General features: G+C 43.1%; 2 protein-coding genes across 4 annotated transcripts in view; both read left to right on the forward strand.

Annotated features, from left to right (window-relative positions):
• Positions 1–8897, forward strand: part of LOC139535861 (ubiquitin carboxyl-terminal hydrolase 32-like) — a 34278-nt gene extending 25381 nt beyond the window's left edge. For both annotated transcript variants that reach the window (XM_071335726.1, XM_071335733.1), the window contains 14 exons: positions 146–251; positions 401–574; positions 908–1082; positions 1401–1552; positions 1656–1773; positions 1993–2198; positions 2314–2498; positions 2633–2719; positions 2813–2933; positions 3054–3245; positions 3449–3692; positions 3793–4184; positions 4325–4417; positions 4545–8897. In XM_071335726.1, coding sequence (XP_071191827.1) covers positions 146–251; positions 401–574; positions 908–1082; positions 1401–1552; positions 1656–1773; positions 1993–2198; positions 2314–2498; positions 2633–2719; positions 2813–2933; positions 3054–3245; positions 3449–3692; positions 3793–4184; positions 4325–4417; positions 4545–4718 — 2419 coding nt within the window. In that variant the 3' untranslated portion in view covers positions 4719–8897. The remainder of the gene's footprint in view (positions 1–145; positions 252–400; positions 575–907; positions 1083–1400; positions 1553–1655; positions 1774–1992; positions 2199–2313; positions 2499–2632; positions 2720–2812; positions 2934–3053; positions 3246–3448; positions 3693–3792; positions 4185–4324; positions 4418–4544) is intronic.
• Positions 8898–9604: 707 nt separating this feature from the next.
• Positions 9605–21385, forward strand: LOC139535448 (fibroblast growth factor receptor homolog 1-like). 2 transcript variants are annotated; one of them, XM_071334866.1, is made up of 13 exons: positions 9605–9774; positions 13801–13956; positions 14045–14141; positions 14281–14533; positions 14632–14770; positions 16130–16228; positions 16341–16501; positions 16628–16765; positions 16850–16961; positions 17425–17524; positions 19125–19224; positions 19363–19469; positions 20238–21385. In XM_071334866.1, exons 1-12 carry the CDS (start codon positions 9762–9764, stop codon positions 19447–19449), a joined length of 1455 nt encoding a protein of 484 aa, XP_071190967.1. In that variant the 5' UTR covers positions 9605–9761; the 3' UTR covers positions 19450–19469; positions 20238–21385. The 2 variants fall into 2 exon arrangements, with proteins under 2 accessions (XP_071190967.1, XP_071190959.1); XM_071334858.1 differs by having other exon boundaries at positions 9606–9774; positions 19363–21385.
• Positions 21386–21560: the final 175 nt, after the last annotated feature.

Here is a 21560-nt window from a genome sequence, read left to right on the forward strand (position 1 = left end):
TTTAGACTTAAAAGAATGCATGCTTATTATACAAGAAAGTATTATTATACATGCTTATTATACTCTTTGGGCAGATAAATCCACAGCAAGCAGAGATTAATTGTGTGAGTTTCTTTTTAATTTGTGCTGTTTGTGTCCATAACAGGACCAATCCAATTGGGATGCGGGGTCACATGGCCAAATGCTATGGTGATCTGGTTCAGGAGTTGTGGAGCGGAACACAGAAGAACTTGGCCCCTCTGAAACTCAGAGTATGTCCACAAACAAGCCTCCAACTGACACCCCCCCCCAATAACACTACAGACTACCAACCTAAAAGTACTTTCTTTCACCCTAAAAAATAAAGAGTCAAATGGTTGTCTTTTTCCATTTTCTCCTTGTCCTCTGTCTCTTCCCTCAGTGGACGATAGCGAAGTACGCTCCCCGGTTCAATGGCTTCCAGCAGCAGGACTCCCAGGAGCTGCTGGCCTTCCTGCTGGATGGCCTTCACGAGGACCTGAACCGTGTTCACGAGAAGCCCTACGTGGAGCTGAAGGACAGCGACGGACGACCAGACTGGGAGGTTGCTTCTGAGGTCAGAGTTCATACACACTGTTCCTATCGTCATGGTGGGGAGATCCAGAAATAAGGCCTCAGGTGAATCACCTCATGTAGCTGTTGGAGTATAAATATTGATTTGGAGGTGTAATATTAGCTTTCTGTGTCATCTTGAACTGCTAGAAGTTGTCCTTTTGTAGGTCAATTGGTAGAGCATGGTACTTGTAACGCCAGGGTAGTGGGTTCGATTCCCGGGGACCACCCAAATGTGAAATGTATGCACGCATGACTGAGTCGCTTTGGCTTAAAGTGTCTGCTAAATGGCGTATATTATTGTCTGGTGTGATGATGGTGAATTGTGTTCCCCCAGGCGTGGGAGAATCACCTGAGGAGAAACCGCTCCATTGTGGTGGACCTGTTCCATGGCCAGCTCAGGTCACAGGTCAAGTGCAAGACCTGTGGCCACGTCAGTGCACGCTTTGATCCCTTCAACTTCCTCTCTCTCCCTCTGCCCATGGATAACTCCATGCACTTAGAGATCATAGGTGAGCCTTATAAATCAAATTGTATTGGTCACGTACGCATATTTAGCAGATCTTATTGTGGGTTTAGTGAAATGCAGTGTATACAGTACTACAGTGCAACATCCAGAAAATACATTCCAAAAGATGAAACATAAGCATCATATTGGAGATATGTCTCGAAGTCTGTCGCCTGTCCACCCTTTCTTGTACTGGACTCTGAGCTTTACAGTAACAGTGTGGTGTTGAACAGAAAGCTATTTTGTTCCTGTTGTCTTTTGAGGGAATGTATATTGGATCCCATGCCTCTGAAACACTTTTCTCTTCGCTTCCTCTGTCCAGTCATTAAGCTGGATGGGTCATGCCCAGTGCGGTATGGGCTCCGGCTCAATGCGGATGAGAAGTACACAGGCCTGAAGAGACTCCTGAGTGAGCTCTGCTGCCTGAATCCTGAGCAGATCCTCCTGGCTGAAGTACATGCCTCCAACATTAAGGTGGAGCCGTCATCTATCCTCCAGCACTGTACATCCATCCATCACACTGTCAATATCACAGTCTGCACGTAGACTAATGATTGTCTGTCTACCCTATTTTTAGAATTTTCCACTGGACAACCAGAAAGTGTGTCGGGCGGTGTGCGGCTTCCTGTGTGCGTTTGAGATCCCGGTGCCAAGTGCACCCACGTCTGTGGTGTCCACTCCCACACAAACAGATGGTATACCAATTGGTTCTTCTGTTCATTAGCGACGTTTCATTCCTTTTTTAAAGGCAATCCGTAAGAAGTGATGAAAGGGGTTTAGAATCCAAAGAAGTAGCAACCAAACACCTTGGAATGTAAACAAATGCACAGGTTCTATAAAACAGATGAAAAAAGGTAGATACTTTGACACTAGAAAATATAACGTATAACATTTGTTCTTCGTGTCATCTCCAGAAGCTCAAGCACTAGCCTATGGGAACGCTACCATGGTAGCTGACAGTAACTCTCTGAACCTGGGACTGATCCCCAAGGGCATGCCCAGCACTGTGGTTCCCTGTGGCACAGAGGGCAGCCTTGCTAACGGTCTCCCCGACGGCCCCGAGGTGCTCCCTTCAGACAGCCCCTTCACTGGGTACATTATCACCATCCACAGGAAGATGGTAAGAACTGCAGGATGGGCTAAAGATGGAGAGAAGATTAGCAGTGCATCAAGATTAGTCAAAGTCTATATAATGCTCACTTCTAAACCATGGGTCATTTGTGTTTGTTTCGTAGATGCGGGCAGAGTTATACTTCCTGTCCAGTCAGAAGAACCGCCCCAGCCTGTTTGGGATGCCGTTAATCGTGCCATGTACAGTCCACACCAGGACCAGGGACCTGTATGATTCTGTGTGGACCCAGGTGTCACGCCTGGCCAGTCCCTTGCCCCCTCAGGAGGCCAGCAACCACGCCCAGGACTGGTCAGTCTCTCCAGACCACTCTCTGTATTTTGTCAGGTGGCTTTGCAGTGTTCAGTGTTCTCCTAAAGGTACAGGTATGTGATGCTGATCTGTGTGTGTGTGTGTGTGGTGTGTGTGTGTGTGTGTGAACACAGTGATGACAGCATGGGCTACCAGTATCCCTTCACCCTGCGCGTGGTGCAGAAAGATGGCAACTCCTGCGCTTGGTGTCCGTGGTACAGGTAATTTAGTCTGTCACCACAGTACAACATATCACTATACGGTTGAAGATAGAGAATCTGTTCATTGATACCCTGTATTGTTGTCCCCCTCAGGTTCTGCAGAGGCTGCACAGTGGAGTGTAACGATGAGAGGGCTGCTGTGGGAAATGCCTTCATGGCTGTGGACTGGGACCCCACTGCTCTGCACCTCCGCTACCAGACCTCTCAGGAGAGGGTAAGAGAGACATGAGGCTGGGGATAACAGCAGCAGGAACCCTAGGGGTCATATCAATGTATTTATTAGATATCTAATGGATATACGTCATACACTAAGTAATGTTTGTCTGTCCTGCAGATCGTGGAGGAGCACCCCAGTGTGGAACAGAGTCGCAGGGCCCAGGCAGAGCCCATCAGTCTGGACAGCTGTCTGCAGGCCTTTACCAGTGAGGAAGAGCTGGGAGAAGATGAGCTCTACTACTGCTCCAAGTGCAAGACCCACCGCCTGGCCACCAAGAAACTGGACCTGTGGAGGCTGCCGCCCATCCTGGTCAGACATAGAGCTCATTCCCTCTGCGTTAACTTCCCTGTCCTCTCCCTATTCATATGTGTCAATAGGCAACAGTTGAAACCTATTCAAATATACATGAATAAACCCCAACTCAAACATTTTCAATGCTATGTCTGAAGTGCAAGATTGCACATGACACCACCCACTCTAAAACCCCTTTATTCTGTCCATTTGAATTGCAGATAATTCATTTAAAACGGTTCCAGTTTATGAATGGGCGGTGGATCAAATCCCAGAAGATTGTTAGGTTTCCCAGGGAGACGTTTGACCCCAGTGCTTTCCTGACCCCAAGAGATGCAGACCAAAGCCAAGAGAGCTGGAGGGATAAGCTGGGGGAGGAGCTACACGACACAGAGGGAGGAGTGCAAAAGTCTGGGGGTGGAGACACTGTCTGTAACCCTGCCCTGACTCTCAACAATGGGAAAGGTTTGTATAGAATCTTGACGGGTTTCAGATGTACCTGTCATATCCCACTTATTATTTAAAGGAGGCTGGTGTTCTTCTATGAATATGTGTCTGTTTGCAGACTCTCTGTGCTCAGGGAGGATGGCCAGCACCCCCCTCAGCAGAGACGTCTGCCCCAACTGCAGCCCTCAGAGTGAGGGCAGGAGGCAGGGCCGTGGGCTGGTGTTTCCCACGGGAAGCAGGTACCAACTGTCCCTCAGTAAGGAGAGCCTGGACAGTGGCAGGGAGAGCCCCATGGAGCTTGAGGCCAGCAGGATGAGGAAGGGGAGCATGGGAGAAGGCCTCAGTGACTCCACCTCTGGTGAGGACACGGCCAGAGAATGTGACAACACAATGTCTGTGTCTGAGCTAAACAGCAATGGCTACCCCGAGGACAGCATGGATCTGGAGGCCTCCCAGGGCCAAAGAGACAAAATCTACCTGGATGCCATGTACAACTTGTATGCAATTTCAGTAAGTATTAAGCGGGTCAAATTAACCGTTTTTTTAATCTGTAAGAATTGTACTGTTTTAGCCTGAAGCCTCATAGTAAAGTGACTGTCTATCTACCATCTGAAATATCCTCTAACCCCCAATCACTTTTGGGTTTGCAGTGCCATTCAGGGATCCTAGGCGGAGGCCACTATGTGACATACGCCAAAAACCCAAATGAAAAGTGGTACTGTTACAACGACAGTAGCTGTAAGGTAAGCTGTATGCCAAAAACAGAACTTATATCTCTGCTATGTGATGCAGTGTCCATTGTCATCTGTAACTCAGTTATTTAAAGTTCACAAGTATAAACAAACCTCAAACTGTGTTTTCTGTGTTCAGGAGTTGCGGTCAGAGGAGATTGATGCAGACTCTGCCTATATCCTGTTCTATGAGCAGCAGGAAGTGGATTATTCTCTGTTCATGCCCAAAACTGATGGTAAAAAGATGGCCGACACAACTTGCATGGACGAGGACTTTGAGTCTGACTATAAGAAGTACTGTGTTCTTCAGTAATGGACTGTCTGTCGATATGTGTCAATGTGCTGCCGGTTCATCAACATGCTTGTGCTACAAAACCACGTTACTATTTGACTCTGAAATCTCTCAGGTTGAGATGAGCTGAAGCTTAGAAATCATCCCTGGTGGTTAGAAGTGGACAACCAACCGTTTTTACACCTTCATAGTGGATGGACCTTTTTTTTTTCAAGTAATGGTACTCAAGTTATTTCTGTCAAACAAAACGGAGGGCTGTGTATTGGTTTGTTTTGGCACAAACACCTTGTCGGGGAGTGACAATGCTTTGGCCCATGGTGTTGGTCCTAGGCCAGATGTGACAAATGTGGGAGTGTATGTTTTTTTTTGTAAACCAATGCCAGTTGCAATATGCCATTAATGTTTTGACACGTTTTGATTGGTACGCTCTGCAGTTTCATCCCCTCATTGAATAATACAAAAAATTATTGCAGTAGAAGCAAGTGTTCACTACCTCATCATACCCTGCTTTGGACAGTAGTCAAATGCAATGTCACAATTCTAAAATTCCCTTTTTTGTTGTCCTCCTCAAATGTAAATGATTTAGACTCCAGACCGATAGGCCTGGATTATAGTCAGTGTTTCTGAACTACATTTATGTATTTGCATTGCAATGTACCTTTTGTTTGTTTATCGTGTCAGGTCTTTTAAGAACAAAGCCTCAGGTGAGAGTATCTGAGAGAATCTTCCTGTAGCATCTGCTTTGTACCATTTGTGTGCAGGTCCATTCCAACAACATATCAGTCTGTTCCATCACAACATTGTGATGTTATCACATCAACAGTCGTGTCATTACAGTAGTGCCACCAGTATCATACTTTATCATTGTGCCCAATTTAACACAATTCTTTATATACACTACCGTTCAAATTTTGGGGTCACTTAGAAATGTCTGTTTTTGAAAGAAAAGCACTTTTTGTCCATTAAAGTAACATAAGATTGATAAGATAGACAGTGTAGACATTGTTAATGTTGAAAATGACTATTGTAGCTGGAAACGGCAGATTTTTATGTAATATCTACATAGGCGTACAGAGGCCTATTATCAGCAACGTCAACAGTGAAGAGGCGACTCTGGCATGCTGGCCTTCTAGACAGAGTTCCTCTGTCCACTGTCTGTTCTTTTGGCCATCTTAATATTTTATTTTTATTGGCCAGTCTGAGATATGGCTTTTTCTTTGCAACTCTGCCTAGAAGGCCAGCATCCCGGAGTCGCCTCATCACTGTTGACGTTGAGACTGGTGTTTTGCGGGTACTATTTAATGAAGCTGCCAGTTGAGGACTTGTGAGGCGTCTTTCGCAAACTAGACACACTAATGTACTTGTCCTCTTTCTCAGTTGTGCACCGGGGCCTCCCACTCTTTCTATTCTGGTTAGAGCCAGTTTGCGCTGTTCTGTGAAGGGAGTAGTACACAGCGTTGTACGAGATCTGGAATAGTCTTCATTTCTCAGAACAAGAATAGACTGACGAGTTTCAGAAATAAGTTTTGTTTCTGGACATTTTGAGCCTGTAATCGAACCCACAAATGCTGATGCAATAAAACTGGCCTTCTTTAAACTAGTTGAGCTTCTTTAATCAGAACAACAGTTTTCAGCTGTGCTAACATCTTTGCAAAAGGGTTTTCTAATGATCAATTAGCCTTTTAAAATGATAAACTTGGATTAGCTAACACAACGTGCCATTGCAACACAGGTGTGATGGTTGCTGATAATGGGCCTATGTAGAAATTCCATAAAAAATCTGCCGTTTCCAGCTACAAGTCATTGACAACATTAACAATGTCTACACTGTATATCTTATCAATTTGATGTTATTTTAATGGACAAAACATGTGATTTTCCTTCAGAAACAATGACATTTCTAAGTGACCCTAAACTTTTGAATGGTAGTGTATACAGTTGAAGTTGGAAGTTTACATACACCTTAGCCAAACACATTTAAACTCAGTCCTTGCTCGCACAAGCTTTTTCAGTTCTGCCCACAAATTTTCTATAGGATTGAGGTCAGGGCTTTGTGATGGCCACTCCAATAACTTTACTTTGTTGTCCTTAAGCCATTTTGCCACAACTTTGGAAGTATGCTTGGGTTCATTGTCCATTTGGAAGACCCATTTGCGACCAAGCTTTAACTTCCTGACTGATGTCTTGAGATGTTGTTTGAAAATATCTACATAATTTTCCTCCCTCATGATGCCATCTATATTTTGAAGTGCATTATGCCCTCCTGCAGCAAAGCACCCCCACAACATGATGCTGCCACCCCCGTGCTTCACGGTTGGGATGGTGTTCTTCGGCTTGCAAGCGTCCCCCTTTTTACTCCCAATATAACGATGGTCATTATGGCCAAACAGTTCAATTTTTGTTTCATCAGACCATAGGACATTTCTCCAAAAAGTATGATATTTTTACTGGTGGCTTTGGATTAGTGGCTTCTTCCTTGCTGAGCGACCTTTCAGGTTATGTCGATATAGGACTCGTTTTACTGTGGATATAGATACGTTTGTACCCGTTTCCTCCAGCATCTTCACAAGGTCCTTTACTGTTCTGGGATTGATTTGCACTTTTCGCACCAAAGTACGTTCATCTCAAGGAGACAGAACTCGTCTCCTTCCTGGGCGGTATGATGGCTGCGTGGTCCCATGGTGTTTATACTTGCGTACTATTGTTTGTACAGATGAACGTGGTACTGTCAGGCGTTTGGAAATTGCTCCCAAGGATGAACCAGACTTGTGGAGGTCTACAATTTTTTCTGAGGTTTTGGCTGATTTCTTTTGATTTTCCCATGATGTCAAGCAAAGAGGCACTGAGTTTGAAGGTAGGCCTTGAAATACATCCACAGGTACACCTCCAATTGACTCAAATGACGTCAATTAGCCTATCAAGCTTATAAAGCCATGACATTTTCTGGAATTTTCCAAGCTGTTTAAAGGCACAGTCAACGTAGTGTATGTACATTTCGGACCCACTGGAATTGTGATACAGTGAATTATAAGTGAAACAATCTGTCTGTAAACAATTGTTGGAAAAATGACTTGTGTCATGCACAAAGTAGATGTCCTAACCGGCTCGCCAAAACTATAGTTTGTTAACAAGAAATTTGTGGAGTGGATGAAAAACGAGTTTTAATGACTCCAACCTAAGTGTATGTAAACATCCGATTTCAACTGTATATTATCTTAATGTTTTTTTTAACTAGGCAAGTCAGTTTTGATCAAATTCTTATTTACAATGACCGTCTACACTGGCCAAACCCAGACGACGCTGGACCAATTGTGCGCCGCCCTATGGGACTCCCAATCACGGCCGGTTGTTGTACAGCCTGGGTTCAAACCAGGGTGTTTGTAGTGACGCCTCTAGCACTGAGATGCAGTGCCTTAGACCGCTGCGCCACTCGGGAGCCCTAATGCTAGTCATGAGATCACAACTTCGAAGGGCAGAAGTTGTGAATGTTGCATCTTTTTGAATGCCATGGGTATGAGGTATTTGATTTAGGCAGAGTGGGACGTTTGAGCAGTTGTACCTTACCGTTATGCAACAAGTGAATAGGTAGCTTTTCCCTCTGAGCTTTGAAAGATGTATTTACTATAACTATATTGACATACACTATGTGAAACATAGGAGTTGAATTGAATCTAATCAGATGGAGAAAAAAATCTAACTCTTTAGGCTGTGAGCTATAGTATATCCATTACAATACACAGCTCTCATTTCTTAAAAGTCTTGTTGAGGTATATGCTTTATTTGGTGAATCAATTACTGATTATAACAGCTGGACAGAAACCTACCAACTCTACCTGGCCTATGATGGTAGAACGATACACATCCTGATGACAATTATATTTTCTTACATTTTAACATTAGCCAGCTATTGCCGTGGTCATTTTTAGTATTGTCCCCCTGAAAAGCTTGATGCAGTGAATACTACTGAATGATTTATTTATTTTTTATGTCTATTTAGTTTTAGTTTTTTAATTTATTTCATGTACTTTTGTAAAATGTTTAAATTCAAATTTTATTTTGCAATAACCCTTGAGGAAAAACTGAAATGTACATAAATACTTTTGGAAAAAGGATGTATTGGAATATGAACTGTGAAGATCTGCATTGTATATGGAGTGAATTAATTTCTGTGACTATTAAAGCAGCCAATGAACTATACAACCTGTCTCCCTTTTTCTTGTACAGACTTATTCGGCGGCAGGTAGCTTAGTGGTTAGAGCATTGGACTAGTAACCGAAAGGTTGCAAGATCGAATCCCCAAGCTGACAGGGTAAATCTGTTGTTCTGCCCCTGAACAAGGCAGTTAACCCACTGTTCCAAGGCCGTCATTGAAAATAAGAATTTGTTAACTAACTTGCCTAGTTAAATAAAGGTTAAAAAAAATTGGGATGGTTAACATGAAAAATGTAATGTAAATGTCTAATGGTCATGACTTAATAACAATGTCATAACTAGCCTAAGCTAGACAATATTCTCAGAATGGACTGTTAATAAACCTTAGGACCACATATATTTGACAAGCAAAGCTCAAAGAACTGTTGTAGAAGTATTTCCTCAAAGGAAACCACAAAATAGACACCCATCCCCCTTAGACATCTGTAACTGTTGGTGAATGTAAACATCAGAGCACTGCAGGGAAATGCCTCCCACCTCATAGCCCTCTGACACACACTTGATAACCACAGAGAGATGACTAAATGGAACAATTAATTTTTTTACACATGGCCAAATTTCCAGCTTTAACGCTTAATGTTAAATTTAAAACGATAAGTGGCCCGTCAAAGTGTTAATCAACAGCCGCTTTTATTTGTCACCCAAAAGCTCATACTAGTGCATGAATGTAGGATGACTTGAAAGTTAAATTGTTGCAGCGAGACAGTGTTTCTGAAGACTGCGCTCCTCTTTCCTGTGAGTGAGGGACAACAGGAAGTGAGGTGAAGAACATATGTAGGTGGTCCACACAGTGATCACAATAGAAAAGATTTCACATGAATTTGGATAGAAGGTGTTTGAATATCTACCTGCATGGGCTCTATGGGTGAGATCTCCTCTCTATATCAGCTCAATATAACTAATTCAAAAGTAATTATAGCTCAATGCCTACTTCAAATAACATTTTATTGGTCACATACACATATTTAGAAGATATTATTGCAGGTGTAGCGAAATGCTTGTGTTCCTAGTTTCAACAGTGCAGTAGTATCTAACAATTCACAATACACAAATCTAAAAGTAAAACAATGGAATTAAGAAATATATAAATGTTAGGACGAGCAATGTCGGAGTGGCAATGACTAAAATAAAATAGAATACAGTATATACATATAAGATGAGTAAAGCAGTATGTAAACATTATTAAAGTGACTAGTGTTCCAGTATTAAAGTGGCCAGTGATTCCATGACTATGTTGTCGTGTCTTTGGCATCATTAAAAGTGAAGACTGTTATTTTATCAAATCAATTCTCTAATTATTATTACGTGATTAAACTAATCATGTAAATGTAATTAACTAGGAAGTCGGGACACCAAGGAAAATCTTCAGATTACCAAGTTATAATTTTCCCGAATATAACTCTTCAGATATTTTAATATCTGATCAATTAGTCTTCTATTAATGAATTATTCTTTACCTCACGTCAGTCTCATTCCAAACGCCGTAAATTGTTGGTTATCTGCACGAACCCAGCCTTTACTATGAATCATTCATACACCAATTGGCTTAATAATTTATTTATTTACTAACTAAATAATCAGAGAAATGCATAAACAAACAAACAGTAGATAGGTTGCTAACAAGGATAGGGAAGGTTCCCCAGTGGGCTAAGCCAATATGACGGCTTGGTGGACAAAGGGAAGTGTGTGGACAGAAAGAGCGGGAAAGACAAAAGGGATCACTACACACAGTTGATAATTATATTAATTGAAATGCTAATCCTTTGCACATGAACGCTCACTCATTCGGGAATAATAGCGATCAATATATATTTACACCCATGTGTCGTCGTGATCTCTTCGCATCCCAGGTTTACATAATTTCTAGCTACAGACTAGTAATTAGTATCTAAGATTTGCTCTTATTCTGTAGGGATCGATAGTCTCAGAGTTTAACCATTTCCAGCCGTATAGCCAATGCTCCACGTGATATGGTTAGGAATTCAATAACTATTCGCAATCACAGCTCACGCTGTGGGTTTGCTTAGTCTTGGTACTCAAACCTGTGCCACCTCAGTTTACACAGAGGTACGTGTGTTCAGAGGATTTCCTCAGGGGGGGTTTATTCGTAACAGTAGAAAAGGCAGTTCTATGATGCCTGATCATGTCTGTGCTCACAGGGGCAGGCCAATGACTTAGTTAAACTTTAAAGGGAATACAATTCTCTCACATTAAAGGCTTAACATCACATTACATCATTTCACAAATAGTTTCATCTTCAACTCATTCATTTTATACAAGAATTAGATGAAAACACCATGATTGAGAAATGTGTACAATCAGAGATATACAGTTGAGGATGGAAGTTTACATACACTTAGGTTGGAGTCATTAAAACTCGTTTTTCAACCACTCCACAAATTTCTTGTTAACAAACTATAGTTTTGGCATGTCGGTTAGGACATCCACTTTGTGCATGACACAAGTCATTTTTCCAACAATTGTTTACAGACAGATTATCTCACTTATAATTCATTGTATCACAATTCCAGTGGGTCAGAAGTTTACATACACTAAGTTGACTTTGCCTTTAAACAGCTTGAAAAATTCCAGAAAATGATGTCATGGCTTTAGAAGCTTCTGATAAATGATGTCAATTAGCCTATCAGAAGCTTCTAAAGCCATGACATCATTTGAGTCAATTGGAGGTGTACCTGTGGATGTATTTCAAGGCCTACGTTCAAACTCAGTGCCTCTTTGCTTGACATCATGGGAAAATCAAAAGAAATCAGCCAAAACCTCAGAAGAAAATTGTAGACCTCCACAAGTCTGGTTCATCCTTGAGAGCAATTTCCAAACGCCTGACAGTACCACGTTCATCTGTACAAACAATAGTACGCAAGTATAAACACCATGGGACCACTCAGCCATCACACCGCCCAGTAAGGAGACGAGATCTGTCTCCTAGAGATCAACGTACTTTGCTGCGAAAAGTGCAAATCAATCTCAGAACAACAGCAAAGGACCCTGTGAAGATGCTGGAGGAAACAGGTACAAAAGTATCCATATCCACAGTAAAACGAGTCCTATATTGACATAACCTGAAAGGCCGCTCATTAAGGAGAAGCCACTGCTCCAAAACCGCCATAAAAAAGCCAGACTATGGTTTGCAACTGCACATGGGGACAAAGACCGTAATTTTTGGAGAAATGTCCTCTGGTCTGATGAAACAAAAATAGAACTGTTTGGCCATAATGACCATCGTTATGTTTGGAGGAAAAGGGGGAGGCTTGCAAGCCGAAGAACACCATCCCAACCGTGAAGCACGGGGGAGGCAGCATCATGTTGTGGGGGTGCTTTGCTGCAGGAGGGACTGGTGCGCTTCACAAAATAGATGGCATCATGAGGAGGAAAATTATGTGGATTTATTGAAGCAACATCTCAAGACATCAGTCAGGAAGTTAAAGCTTGGTCGCAAATGGGTCTTCCAAATGGACAATGACCCCAAGCATACTTCCAAAGTTGTTGCAAAATGGCTTAAGGACAACAAAGTCAAGGTATTGGAGTGGCCATCACAAAGCCCTGACTTCAATCTTATAGAACATTTGTGGGCAGAACTGAAAAAGCGTGTGCGAGCAAGGAGGCCTACAAACCTGACTCAGTTACATCTGCTCTGTCAGGAGGAATGGGCCAAAATTCACCCAACTTATTGTGGGAAGCTCGTGGAAGGCTACCCGAAATGTTTGACCCAAGTGAAACAATTTAAAGGCAATGCTACCAAATACTAATTGAGTGTATGTAAACTTCTGACCCACTGGGAATGTGATGAAAGAACTAAAAGCTGAAATAAATCTTTCTCTCTACTATTTTTCTGACATTTCTCATTCTTAAAATAAAGTGATGATCCTAACTGACCTAAAACAGGGAATTTTTACTCGGATTAAATGTCAGGAATTGTGAAAAACTGAGTTTAAATGTATTTGGCTAAGGTGTATGTAAACTTCCGACTTCAACTGTAGTTATCTATGTTTCCTGTCTTCTCTGAGGTCACCAAATGAAACACGCTCGTCATACCCGTCCCTTAAGTGTCCACGGACCATTCCCACCTTCTCACAAGTGGACATTGTGTTTCATTTTCCCATTTTGTGGATTTAGGGGTTCGGCCATGTGAAATCCTTTGTTCACTCTGTGGTCTCTCTACATGAAAAGGGGAATAGAGTCTCCGCCAGGAATTTACGACCTGAGATTACAGAACCTGGGTGTAGGAGAGACAGAGAGGGGGAAGCCCCGATCTATACCCAGAAAGGGCCACGTCATGACAATGTATATAGGGCAGCAGCCTCTAAGGTGCAGGGTTGAGTAACCGGGTGGTAGCTGGCTAGTGATGGCTATTTAACAGTCTGATGGCCTTGAGACAGAAGCTGTTTTTCAGTCTCTTGGACCCAGCTTTGATGCACCTGTACTGACCTCGCTTTCTGGATGATAGCGGGGTGAACAGGCCGTGGCTTAGGTGGTTGATGTCCTTGATGATCTTTTTGGCCTTTCTGTGACATTGTGTGCTGTAGGTGTCCTGGAGGGCAGGCAGTGTGTCCCCGGTGATGTGTTGGGCAGACTGCACCACCCTCTGGAGAGCCCTGCAGTTGCTGGTGCCGTATCAGGCGGTGATACAGCCCGACAGGATGCTCTCAATTGTGCATCTGTAAAAGTTTGAGGTTCTTAGGGGCCAAGCCAAATTTCTTCAGCCTCCTGAGGTACACACTGTTTGTGTGGGTAGACCATTTCAGATTGTCAGTGATGTGTACACTGATGAACTTGAAGCTTTCCACCTTCTCCACTGTGGTCCCATCGATGTGGATGGGGACTTTAGAACAACTCCTTCCTCATCATTTCATATTTTTGCTTGATTCCTCAGATTCCTTGATTCCTCAGATGAAGGCAATGTGTGCACTCAACAGAACAATGTCATATGTGAATGCAAGCAACAATCACACAAAAACCTCCCTCATCAGCAACGTAACAAGACCTTCAAATAATCTTGATAATACATTCTCAACAGATCCTGTAGTAGGTGAGTCATGTAATCATATGTCATGTGAGAAGTTTACTGATGACGGTTTCTCATGCTTTGATGTAACGGTGAACATGTCTTTTCTCAGATGGTGTCAAATTTAATGGGATGTTCTACATTTTAATCGGTATTTCTGGGTTTACTGTTACCATTGTCCTTTTACTGGCCATTCTGTGGACAATGAAGTAAGTTTATAGCTCAACTACTTGTTAACATATCAAACGTGTACCTTTCCTTAATACAGTATCAGCAGTGGATGTGTTAATTCCATACTGGATGCAGTAATATACAGTATAACACTAACTTTCTTCATACCCTTTCCAGGTATCGCACTTTGATTCACACCATTCGAGAGCTGCAGGGTGTTGAGGGTCTATTGGGCAGAGCTCCTCCATCCAACCCCCCAGCTATAAGTCCCCTAACCTTGAGGAAGTGTCTAGTGCGTGAGACTAGAAGCCCACTAGAGCTTGTCTCTGTCACTCTGGGACAGGAGTATCAGAACACCAGCTCGCCCACTCCCCTGCTCAGGCAGACAACCAAGTCAGCTTCTAGGTCTCTCTGGAGACCACAGCAAACGGTAAACTCAGTTTGAAGAAAAAGCTACAGGGTAAAAAAACATTCTCATATTTAAATCAAGCTGTAGAATGTTGTAACAGCGGGGACTTCATTTCCCAGGGTTCCTCATTCAACACATCAGGGCTGGGCATACAGCAACTAATCAAAGCAGGGAGGGAAGGGGTGTACTACAAGGCTAAGATGACACGTGGCACCTGCAAGGGCCACTCCATTGTCACCTGCAAGATGACCAAAGAGGGTAAGGACAAATCCACCAAGCTTACTACTAAACTCAGCAAAAAAGAAACGTCCCTTTTTCAGGACCCTGTCTTTCAAAGATAATTCATAAAAATCCAAAAGGGTTTTAAACAGCATTTCCCATGCTTGTTCAATGAATCATAAACAATTAATGAACATGCACCTGTGGAACGGTCATTAAGACACTAACAGCTTGGAGACAGTAGTCAATTAAGGGCACAGTTATGAAAACTTAGGACACTAAAGAGGCCTTTCTACTGACTCTGAAAAACACCAAAAGAAAGATGCCCAGGGTCCCTGCTCACCTGTGTCAAGGTGCCTTAGGCATGCTGCAAGGAGGCATGAGGACTGCGCATGTGGCCAGGGCAATAAATTGCAGTGTCCATACTGTGAGACGCCTAAGACAGCGCTACAGGGAGACAGGACGGACAGCTGATTGTCCTCGCAGTGGCAGACCACGTGTAACAACACCTCACCAGACATCACCGGCAACAACGTTGCCTATGGGCACAAACCCACCGTCACTGGACCAGACAGGACTGGCAAAAAGTGCTCTTCACCGATGAGTCACAGTTTTGTCTCACCAGGGGTGATTGTCGGATTCGCGTTTATCGTCGAAGGAATGAGCGTTACACCGAGGCCTGTACTCTGGAGCGGGATCGATTTGGAGGTGGAGGGTCCGTCATGGTCTGGGACGCTGTGTCACAGCATCATCGGACTGAGCTTGCTGTCATTGCAGGCAATCTCAACGCTGTGCGTTATAGGGAAGACATCCTCCTCCCTAATGTGGTACCCTTCCTGCAGGCTCATCTTGTCATGACCCTCCAGCATGACAATGCCACCAGCCATACTGCTTGTTCTGTGCGTGATTTCCTGCTAGATAGGAATGTCTTGTTGTAAGAGTAGGGTAACATCTCACAGCAAGAACTGGCAAATCTGTTGCAGTCCATGAGGAGAAGATGCGCTGCAGTACCTAATGCAGCTGGTGGCCACACCAGATACTGACTGTTATTTTGGATTTTGACCCCCCCCCCCCCTTTGTTCATGGACACATTATTCCATTTCTGTTAGTCACTTGTCTTTGGAACTTGTTCAGTTTATGTCTCAGTTGTTGAATATTGTTATGTTCATACAAATATTTACACATGTTAAGTTTGCTGAAAATAAACGCATTTGACAGTGAGAGGACATTTCTTTTTTTTGCTGAGTTTATTTAACGTTGTTAGTCAATACCAAAAAGACAATGCACAATAATACATGTACCAATCACAGCCCTCACCATCAGAGGTTTACTGTTTGAAATGCACCCAGGAGCTTATACCTACCAAAACAGTTGATAAGCGTGGTTTGTCCTCTCTAGGGGTTACCCACAGGAGGGTAGCCAGAGAGGTGAACATCATGAGGAAGCTGGGTACCCACAAGAATGTGCTGCAGCTGCTAGACTGGAACATCACACAGGGTAAGAGTCACATACTCGTTTATTAAGCATTCTTTGTTTCTGAAATTTGGACCATGGCAAAAAGTTATACAGTAAGGTGGTGTTGTGTGTGTTTAATTTTCCTTTACTCCAGCTCCTTACATGCTGATCCTGGAGTCGGTGAGCAGTGGGACCCTGCGCAGTTTCCTGCAAGTGAATCAACATCAACTGAGCAGGGACAGTGAACTGCAAAAGCACTTCACCACAGCAGCATATCACATTGCCCATGCAATGAGACACCTGCGCTCTAAAATGGTACATTAGAATCCTTCCAAAAATCCATCAACAATGTAATATATGTAGCTTTTGTCTGTGGTCACCACACATACATATTTGACTACAGTCCCCATCATCTCTGTTGCATAATTGTTCATACTCCAGGTGGTGCACTGTGACCTAGCCCTGAGGAACATCATGGTGAACCATTTCCCCAGAGAGGTGAAGCTGGCAGAGTTTGGACTGGCCCAAGACCTGACTCTTATGAGGAGCCGTCGCAGCAGCCACAAAGGAGACCACATGGTGAGGAGGACTGTCTTGGAGTCACTGAAACGTTGTGACCAGAGCATAATTTAACTTGGCTGTTCTTTTTGGTTCTGTTCGCAGCAAAATGTGCCCCTGCGTTGGTATCCCCCAGAGTACTTCAGAAACAACTACTACAGCTTCAAAGGGGATGTCTGGGCATTTGGCATTGTGCTGTGGGAGATGCAAACATTTGGTAAAATGGAAAGAGCACCTGAGATTAACTGAGAAAAATGTATTCACTAACGTATTAATAATTTATTTTTATTTTTTAGGGGGTAGATCAGATTTAATATTAAAGATAGATTGTAGCTTCCATCAATGTAATTGTCTGCATCATTTCCAATCCCCAATATATATTTTTTTGTAAATGTATACAGCACCAGTCAAAAGTTTGGACACACCTACTCATTCAAGGGTTTTTCTTTATTTTTACTATTCTCTACATTGTAGATTTTTAACTTTGCTGTTTCACAAAAGTTTTGAAAATATATCAATTTAACAGACACAGTATATTTTACATTTGTTATCTTGTTGTTATTAGTCCCACCCTTCAGCTCCATTCAACCCCTCCCATCTAGCTCTTAACACCATCCATACTGGATTTCTATTTGCCATGTATTTTTTAACAGTGCTGTAATGATTCGTCTTAATCTTAGGGACCTTACCATATCCCAACCTGGAGACTTCAGAGTTGGTGGTGCGCTACATCTGCTCTGGACACAAGAATTCAGAACCAGAGACATGTAGGCCAGAGATGTGAGTAATGATCCCCCCCCTTCAGATACTTTTTTTACATGGAATATTTCCAGGCATATCTGACTGCTCATGTGTATTTGCATGATACTGGTGCGCTAGTAAACTCAGCAAAAGAAGAAACATCCCTTTTTTAGGACCCTGTCTTTCAAAGATAATTCATAAAAATCCAAATAACTTCACAGATCTTCATTGTAAAGGGTTTAAACACTATTTCCCATGCTTGTTCAATGAACCATAAACAATTAATGAACATGCACCTGTGGAACGGTCGTTATTAAGACACTAACAGCTTACAGACGGTAGGCAATTAAGGTCACAGTTATGAAAACTTAGGACACTAAAGAGGCCTTTCTACTGACTCTGAAAAACACCAAAAGAAAGATACCCAGGGTCCCTGCTCAACTGCGTGAACGTGCCTTATGCATGCTGCAAGGAGGCATGAGGACTGCAGATGTGGCCAGTACTGTGAGACACCTAAGACAGCGCTACAGGGAGACAGGACGGACAGCTGATCGTCCTCGCAGTGGCAGACCACGTGTAACAGCACCTGCACAGGATCGGTACATCCGAACATCACACCTGCGGGACAGGTACAGGATGGCAACAACAACTGCCTGAGTTACACCAGGACCGCACAATCCCTCCATCAGTGCTCAGACTGTCCACAATAGGCTGAGAGAGGCTGGACTGAGGGCTTGTAGGCCTGTTGTAAGGCAGGTCCTCACCAGACATCACCAGCAACAACGTTACCTATGGGCAAAAACCCACCATCGCTGGACTAGACAGGACTGTCAAAAAGTGCTCTTCACTGACGAGTCGCAGTTTTGTCTCACCAGGGGTGGTCGGATTTGCGTTTATTGTCAAAGGAATGAGCGTTACACCGAGGCCTGTACTCTGGAGCGGGATCGATTTGGAGGCGGAGGGTCCGTCATAGTCTGGGGCGGTGTGTCACAGCATCATCGGACTGAACTTGTTATCATTGCAGGCAATCTCAACACTGTGCGTTACAGGGAACACATCCTCCTCCCTCATGTTGTACCCTTCCTGCAGGCTCATCCTGACATGCATTGTCTAGCATGACAATGCCACCAGCCATACTGCTCGTTCTGTGCGTGATTTCCTGCAAGACAGGAATGACAGTATTCTGCCATGGCCAGCGAAGAGTCCGGATCTCAATTCCATTGAGCATGTCTGGGACCTGTTGGATCGGAGGGTGAGGGCTAGGGCCATTCCCCCCAGAAATGTCCAGGAACTTGCAGGTGCCTTGGTGGAAGAGTGGGGTAACATCTCACAGCAAGAACTGGCAAATCTGGTGCAGTCCATGAGAAGGAGATGCACTGTAGCACTTAATGCAGCTGGTGGCCACACCAGATACTGACTGTTACTTTTGATTTTGACCCCCCCTTTGTTCAGGGACACATTATCCCATTTCTGTTAGTCACATGTCTGTGGAACTTGTTCAGTTTATGTCTCAGTTGTTGAATCTTGTTATGTTCATACAAATATTTACACATGTTAAGTTTGCTGAAAATAAACACAGTTGACAGTGAGAGGACATTTCTTTTTTTGCTGAGTTTATATGGATCCCCTTTCCTTCTAGACTGCAGATGATGAGGGACTGCTGGCTGGAGCCCTACACCCAAAGGCCCTCCTTCAACGACATAGTCAGTGTCCTGGAGAACATCCTGGAGGATGATGCAGTGAGTGTGGCGTTTTCAGTTACCGTTCCCGTTGCATCTCCTATCGTTCTCTGTGGTAAAAACGTATTTAAGAGGCAATCTAGGCATGCAAAATGTTACCTTTCCATGCAGTTATTTGTGTTTGTATATTGTTTGCAGGATTACATCAAAGTGAACAACGGACTAGCCAATGTTGGATATGGTGACCAAGATCAAATCTGCCTTACTCTCCTTCATGACGACTGAATATGTGCAGAGAGGAAGAGGTGAAGCCTCAGTATATAGATCATCTTTGATATGTGCGACAAGTTACTTCATGCATAACATGTTTGGATGTGCATGTTTGCAAAATCTGCTTTTACTTAGGGAAGTAGGTCTACTACAATGACCTTACACTGAGTGTACAAAACATTAGGAACAGCTACTTAATATTGAGTTGCACCCCCTTTTGCTCTCAGAACAGCCTCAATTCGTCGGGGCATGGACTACAAGGTGTCAAAAGCATTCCACATGGATGCTGGCCCATGTTCACCTCAATGCTTCCCACAGTTGTGTCAAGTTGGCTGGATGTCCTTTGGGTGGTGGACCATTTTTGATACATACAGGAAACTGTTGAGAGTGAAAAACCCAGCAGTGTTGCAGTTCTTGAGACACTCAAACCAGTGCGCCCGGCACCTACTACAATACCCTGTATAAAGGCACTTAAATCTTTTGTCTTGTCCATTCACCCTCAGAATAGCACACATACACAATCCATGTCTCACTTGTCAAGGCTTAAAAATCCTTCTTTAACCTGTCTCCTCCCATTCATCTACACTGATTGAAGTGGATTTAACAAGTGAAATCAATATCAGATCATAGCTTTCACCTGGTTCAACTCCAGGTGTCATAAATGCATGACCCTCCCCTTGTACTGTAAAGTAAATGGAACACCCCCCCTCATAGAATTAACTAAAATAACAATAACTGTAGCGACCTTGTGTTTATAAACGTGGATATCAACTTTGCCACTTCTGCATGTTTTTGTGGCACAGTTGGTGTCATGCAGGGCTACGGGCCAGAAGGTTGAGGATTTGCTGACAACCACAGAAGAGCTCACTCTCCCTGCCTGTTTCGTTACTTCAAGATCAAAGCCGGTTGCAGACAATGATCAGCTAGGGGGAATCAGATTTTCAACATTTTGATGCCATATTTTTTATAATATAAAATATATGCAACAAATTTTCCACCAACAGGTTTATGTGCCAATGCACCACACAACCAATAAACAAAACATACCGACTTCTGGTCTTCAATATCACGGTTTTCATTTTCAACACAACAATAAATATACCGTCTCGACAAACAGAAAACACATCCCTCCCTACCTTAGGCTTACCAAGTATCAAAGGTTTGGCTTGACAATCTCTGAATGTCATTAAACTTTTTGGTCTCTTTCTGTTTATCAAATTGCAGCTGGACAGTTTGGATTGATTTATTTGTCAGTAAAAAAAATACATATACAGTATAAACAAATAATTGTAAAAGTGACTGGGATTGCACAATAAAGTCAGGGACTAATTTCCATTGTGGTCCCTACATTTGCTGCAGCATATGCTAGTAATATATGGACTAAATGCGTGTCTAATTTACACATCTCCATCTGGCTTTCGGGGGTCAACCTATTTTTTTATTGTAAACATGATGTTTTATTTATTTGAGCTGTATAGTTTTTTCATATCAGTTGAATATTGTTGCTAAAAATCCCATTTGGGGAAATATTAATGGTGGAAAAACGATTGGAAACTTCGGTTTTATGGGTATTGTAGCGACCCGCACAGACAGTCAGTGTGTTATGTGGTAGGGTAGTAGAGGGTTGTGTTGTACTGACCAGTACCCAGTGTTCGCGGGGTCCGACATGCCAATCAACCTGCTATCTGCCAATCACGGGAATGCCTGGAATGTTCTGATGCCGGGCATCCTGGCGGTTGGCGGAGTGGCGTGGAGGGGGGTTGGGCAGGGGGATGGAGCATTGGAAGTTAAGACCAGGTTTAGCCTTTGTTCTCCCTCTTTTTCGTCTGGGCTTCACAAGAGAAGGTCACGATTGGCTTGTGGGTTATCTGTCATTTATTTGGCGTGTGCTACGGCCCAAACAGTAGCCTGTGTAAAGTTGGTTTAATAAACCGTCAATTCGCAAACTCAAGCCTCTGTCTGGACAATTGTTCATTTATGATCTTGTCAGGTCATTACAGTATTATGACTCATACTGTGGTACTCTATTCAATCCACACTCAAAGAGATTTGTTTACTGGAGATTGTTTCATTTACTTACCCAAGAGAGCATAGCTACATCTATGGGCATTTATGTTTTTCTGTCT

This window comes from Salvelinus alpinus, chromosome 1 (assembly GCF_045679555.1).
Source record: "Salvelinus alpinus chromosome 1, SLU_Salpinus.1, whole genome shotgun sequence".
Classification (NCBI taxonomy): Eukaryota; Metazoa; Chordata; class Actinopteri; order Salmoniformes; family Salmonidae; genus Salvelinus; species Salvelinus alpinus.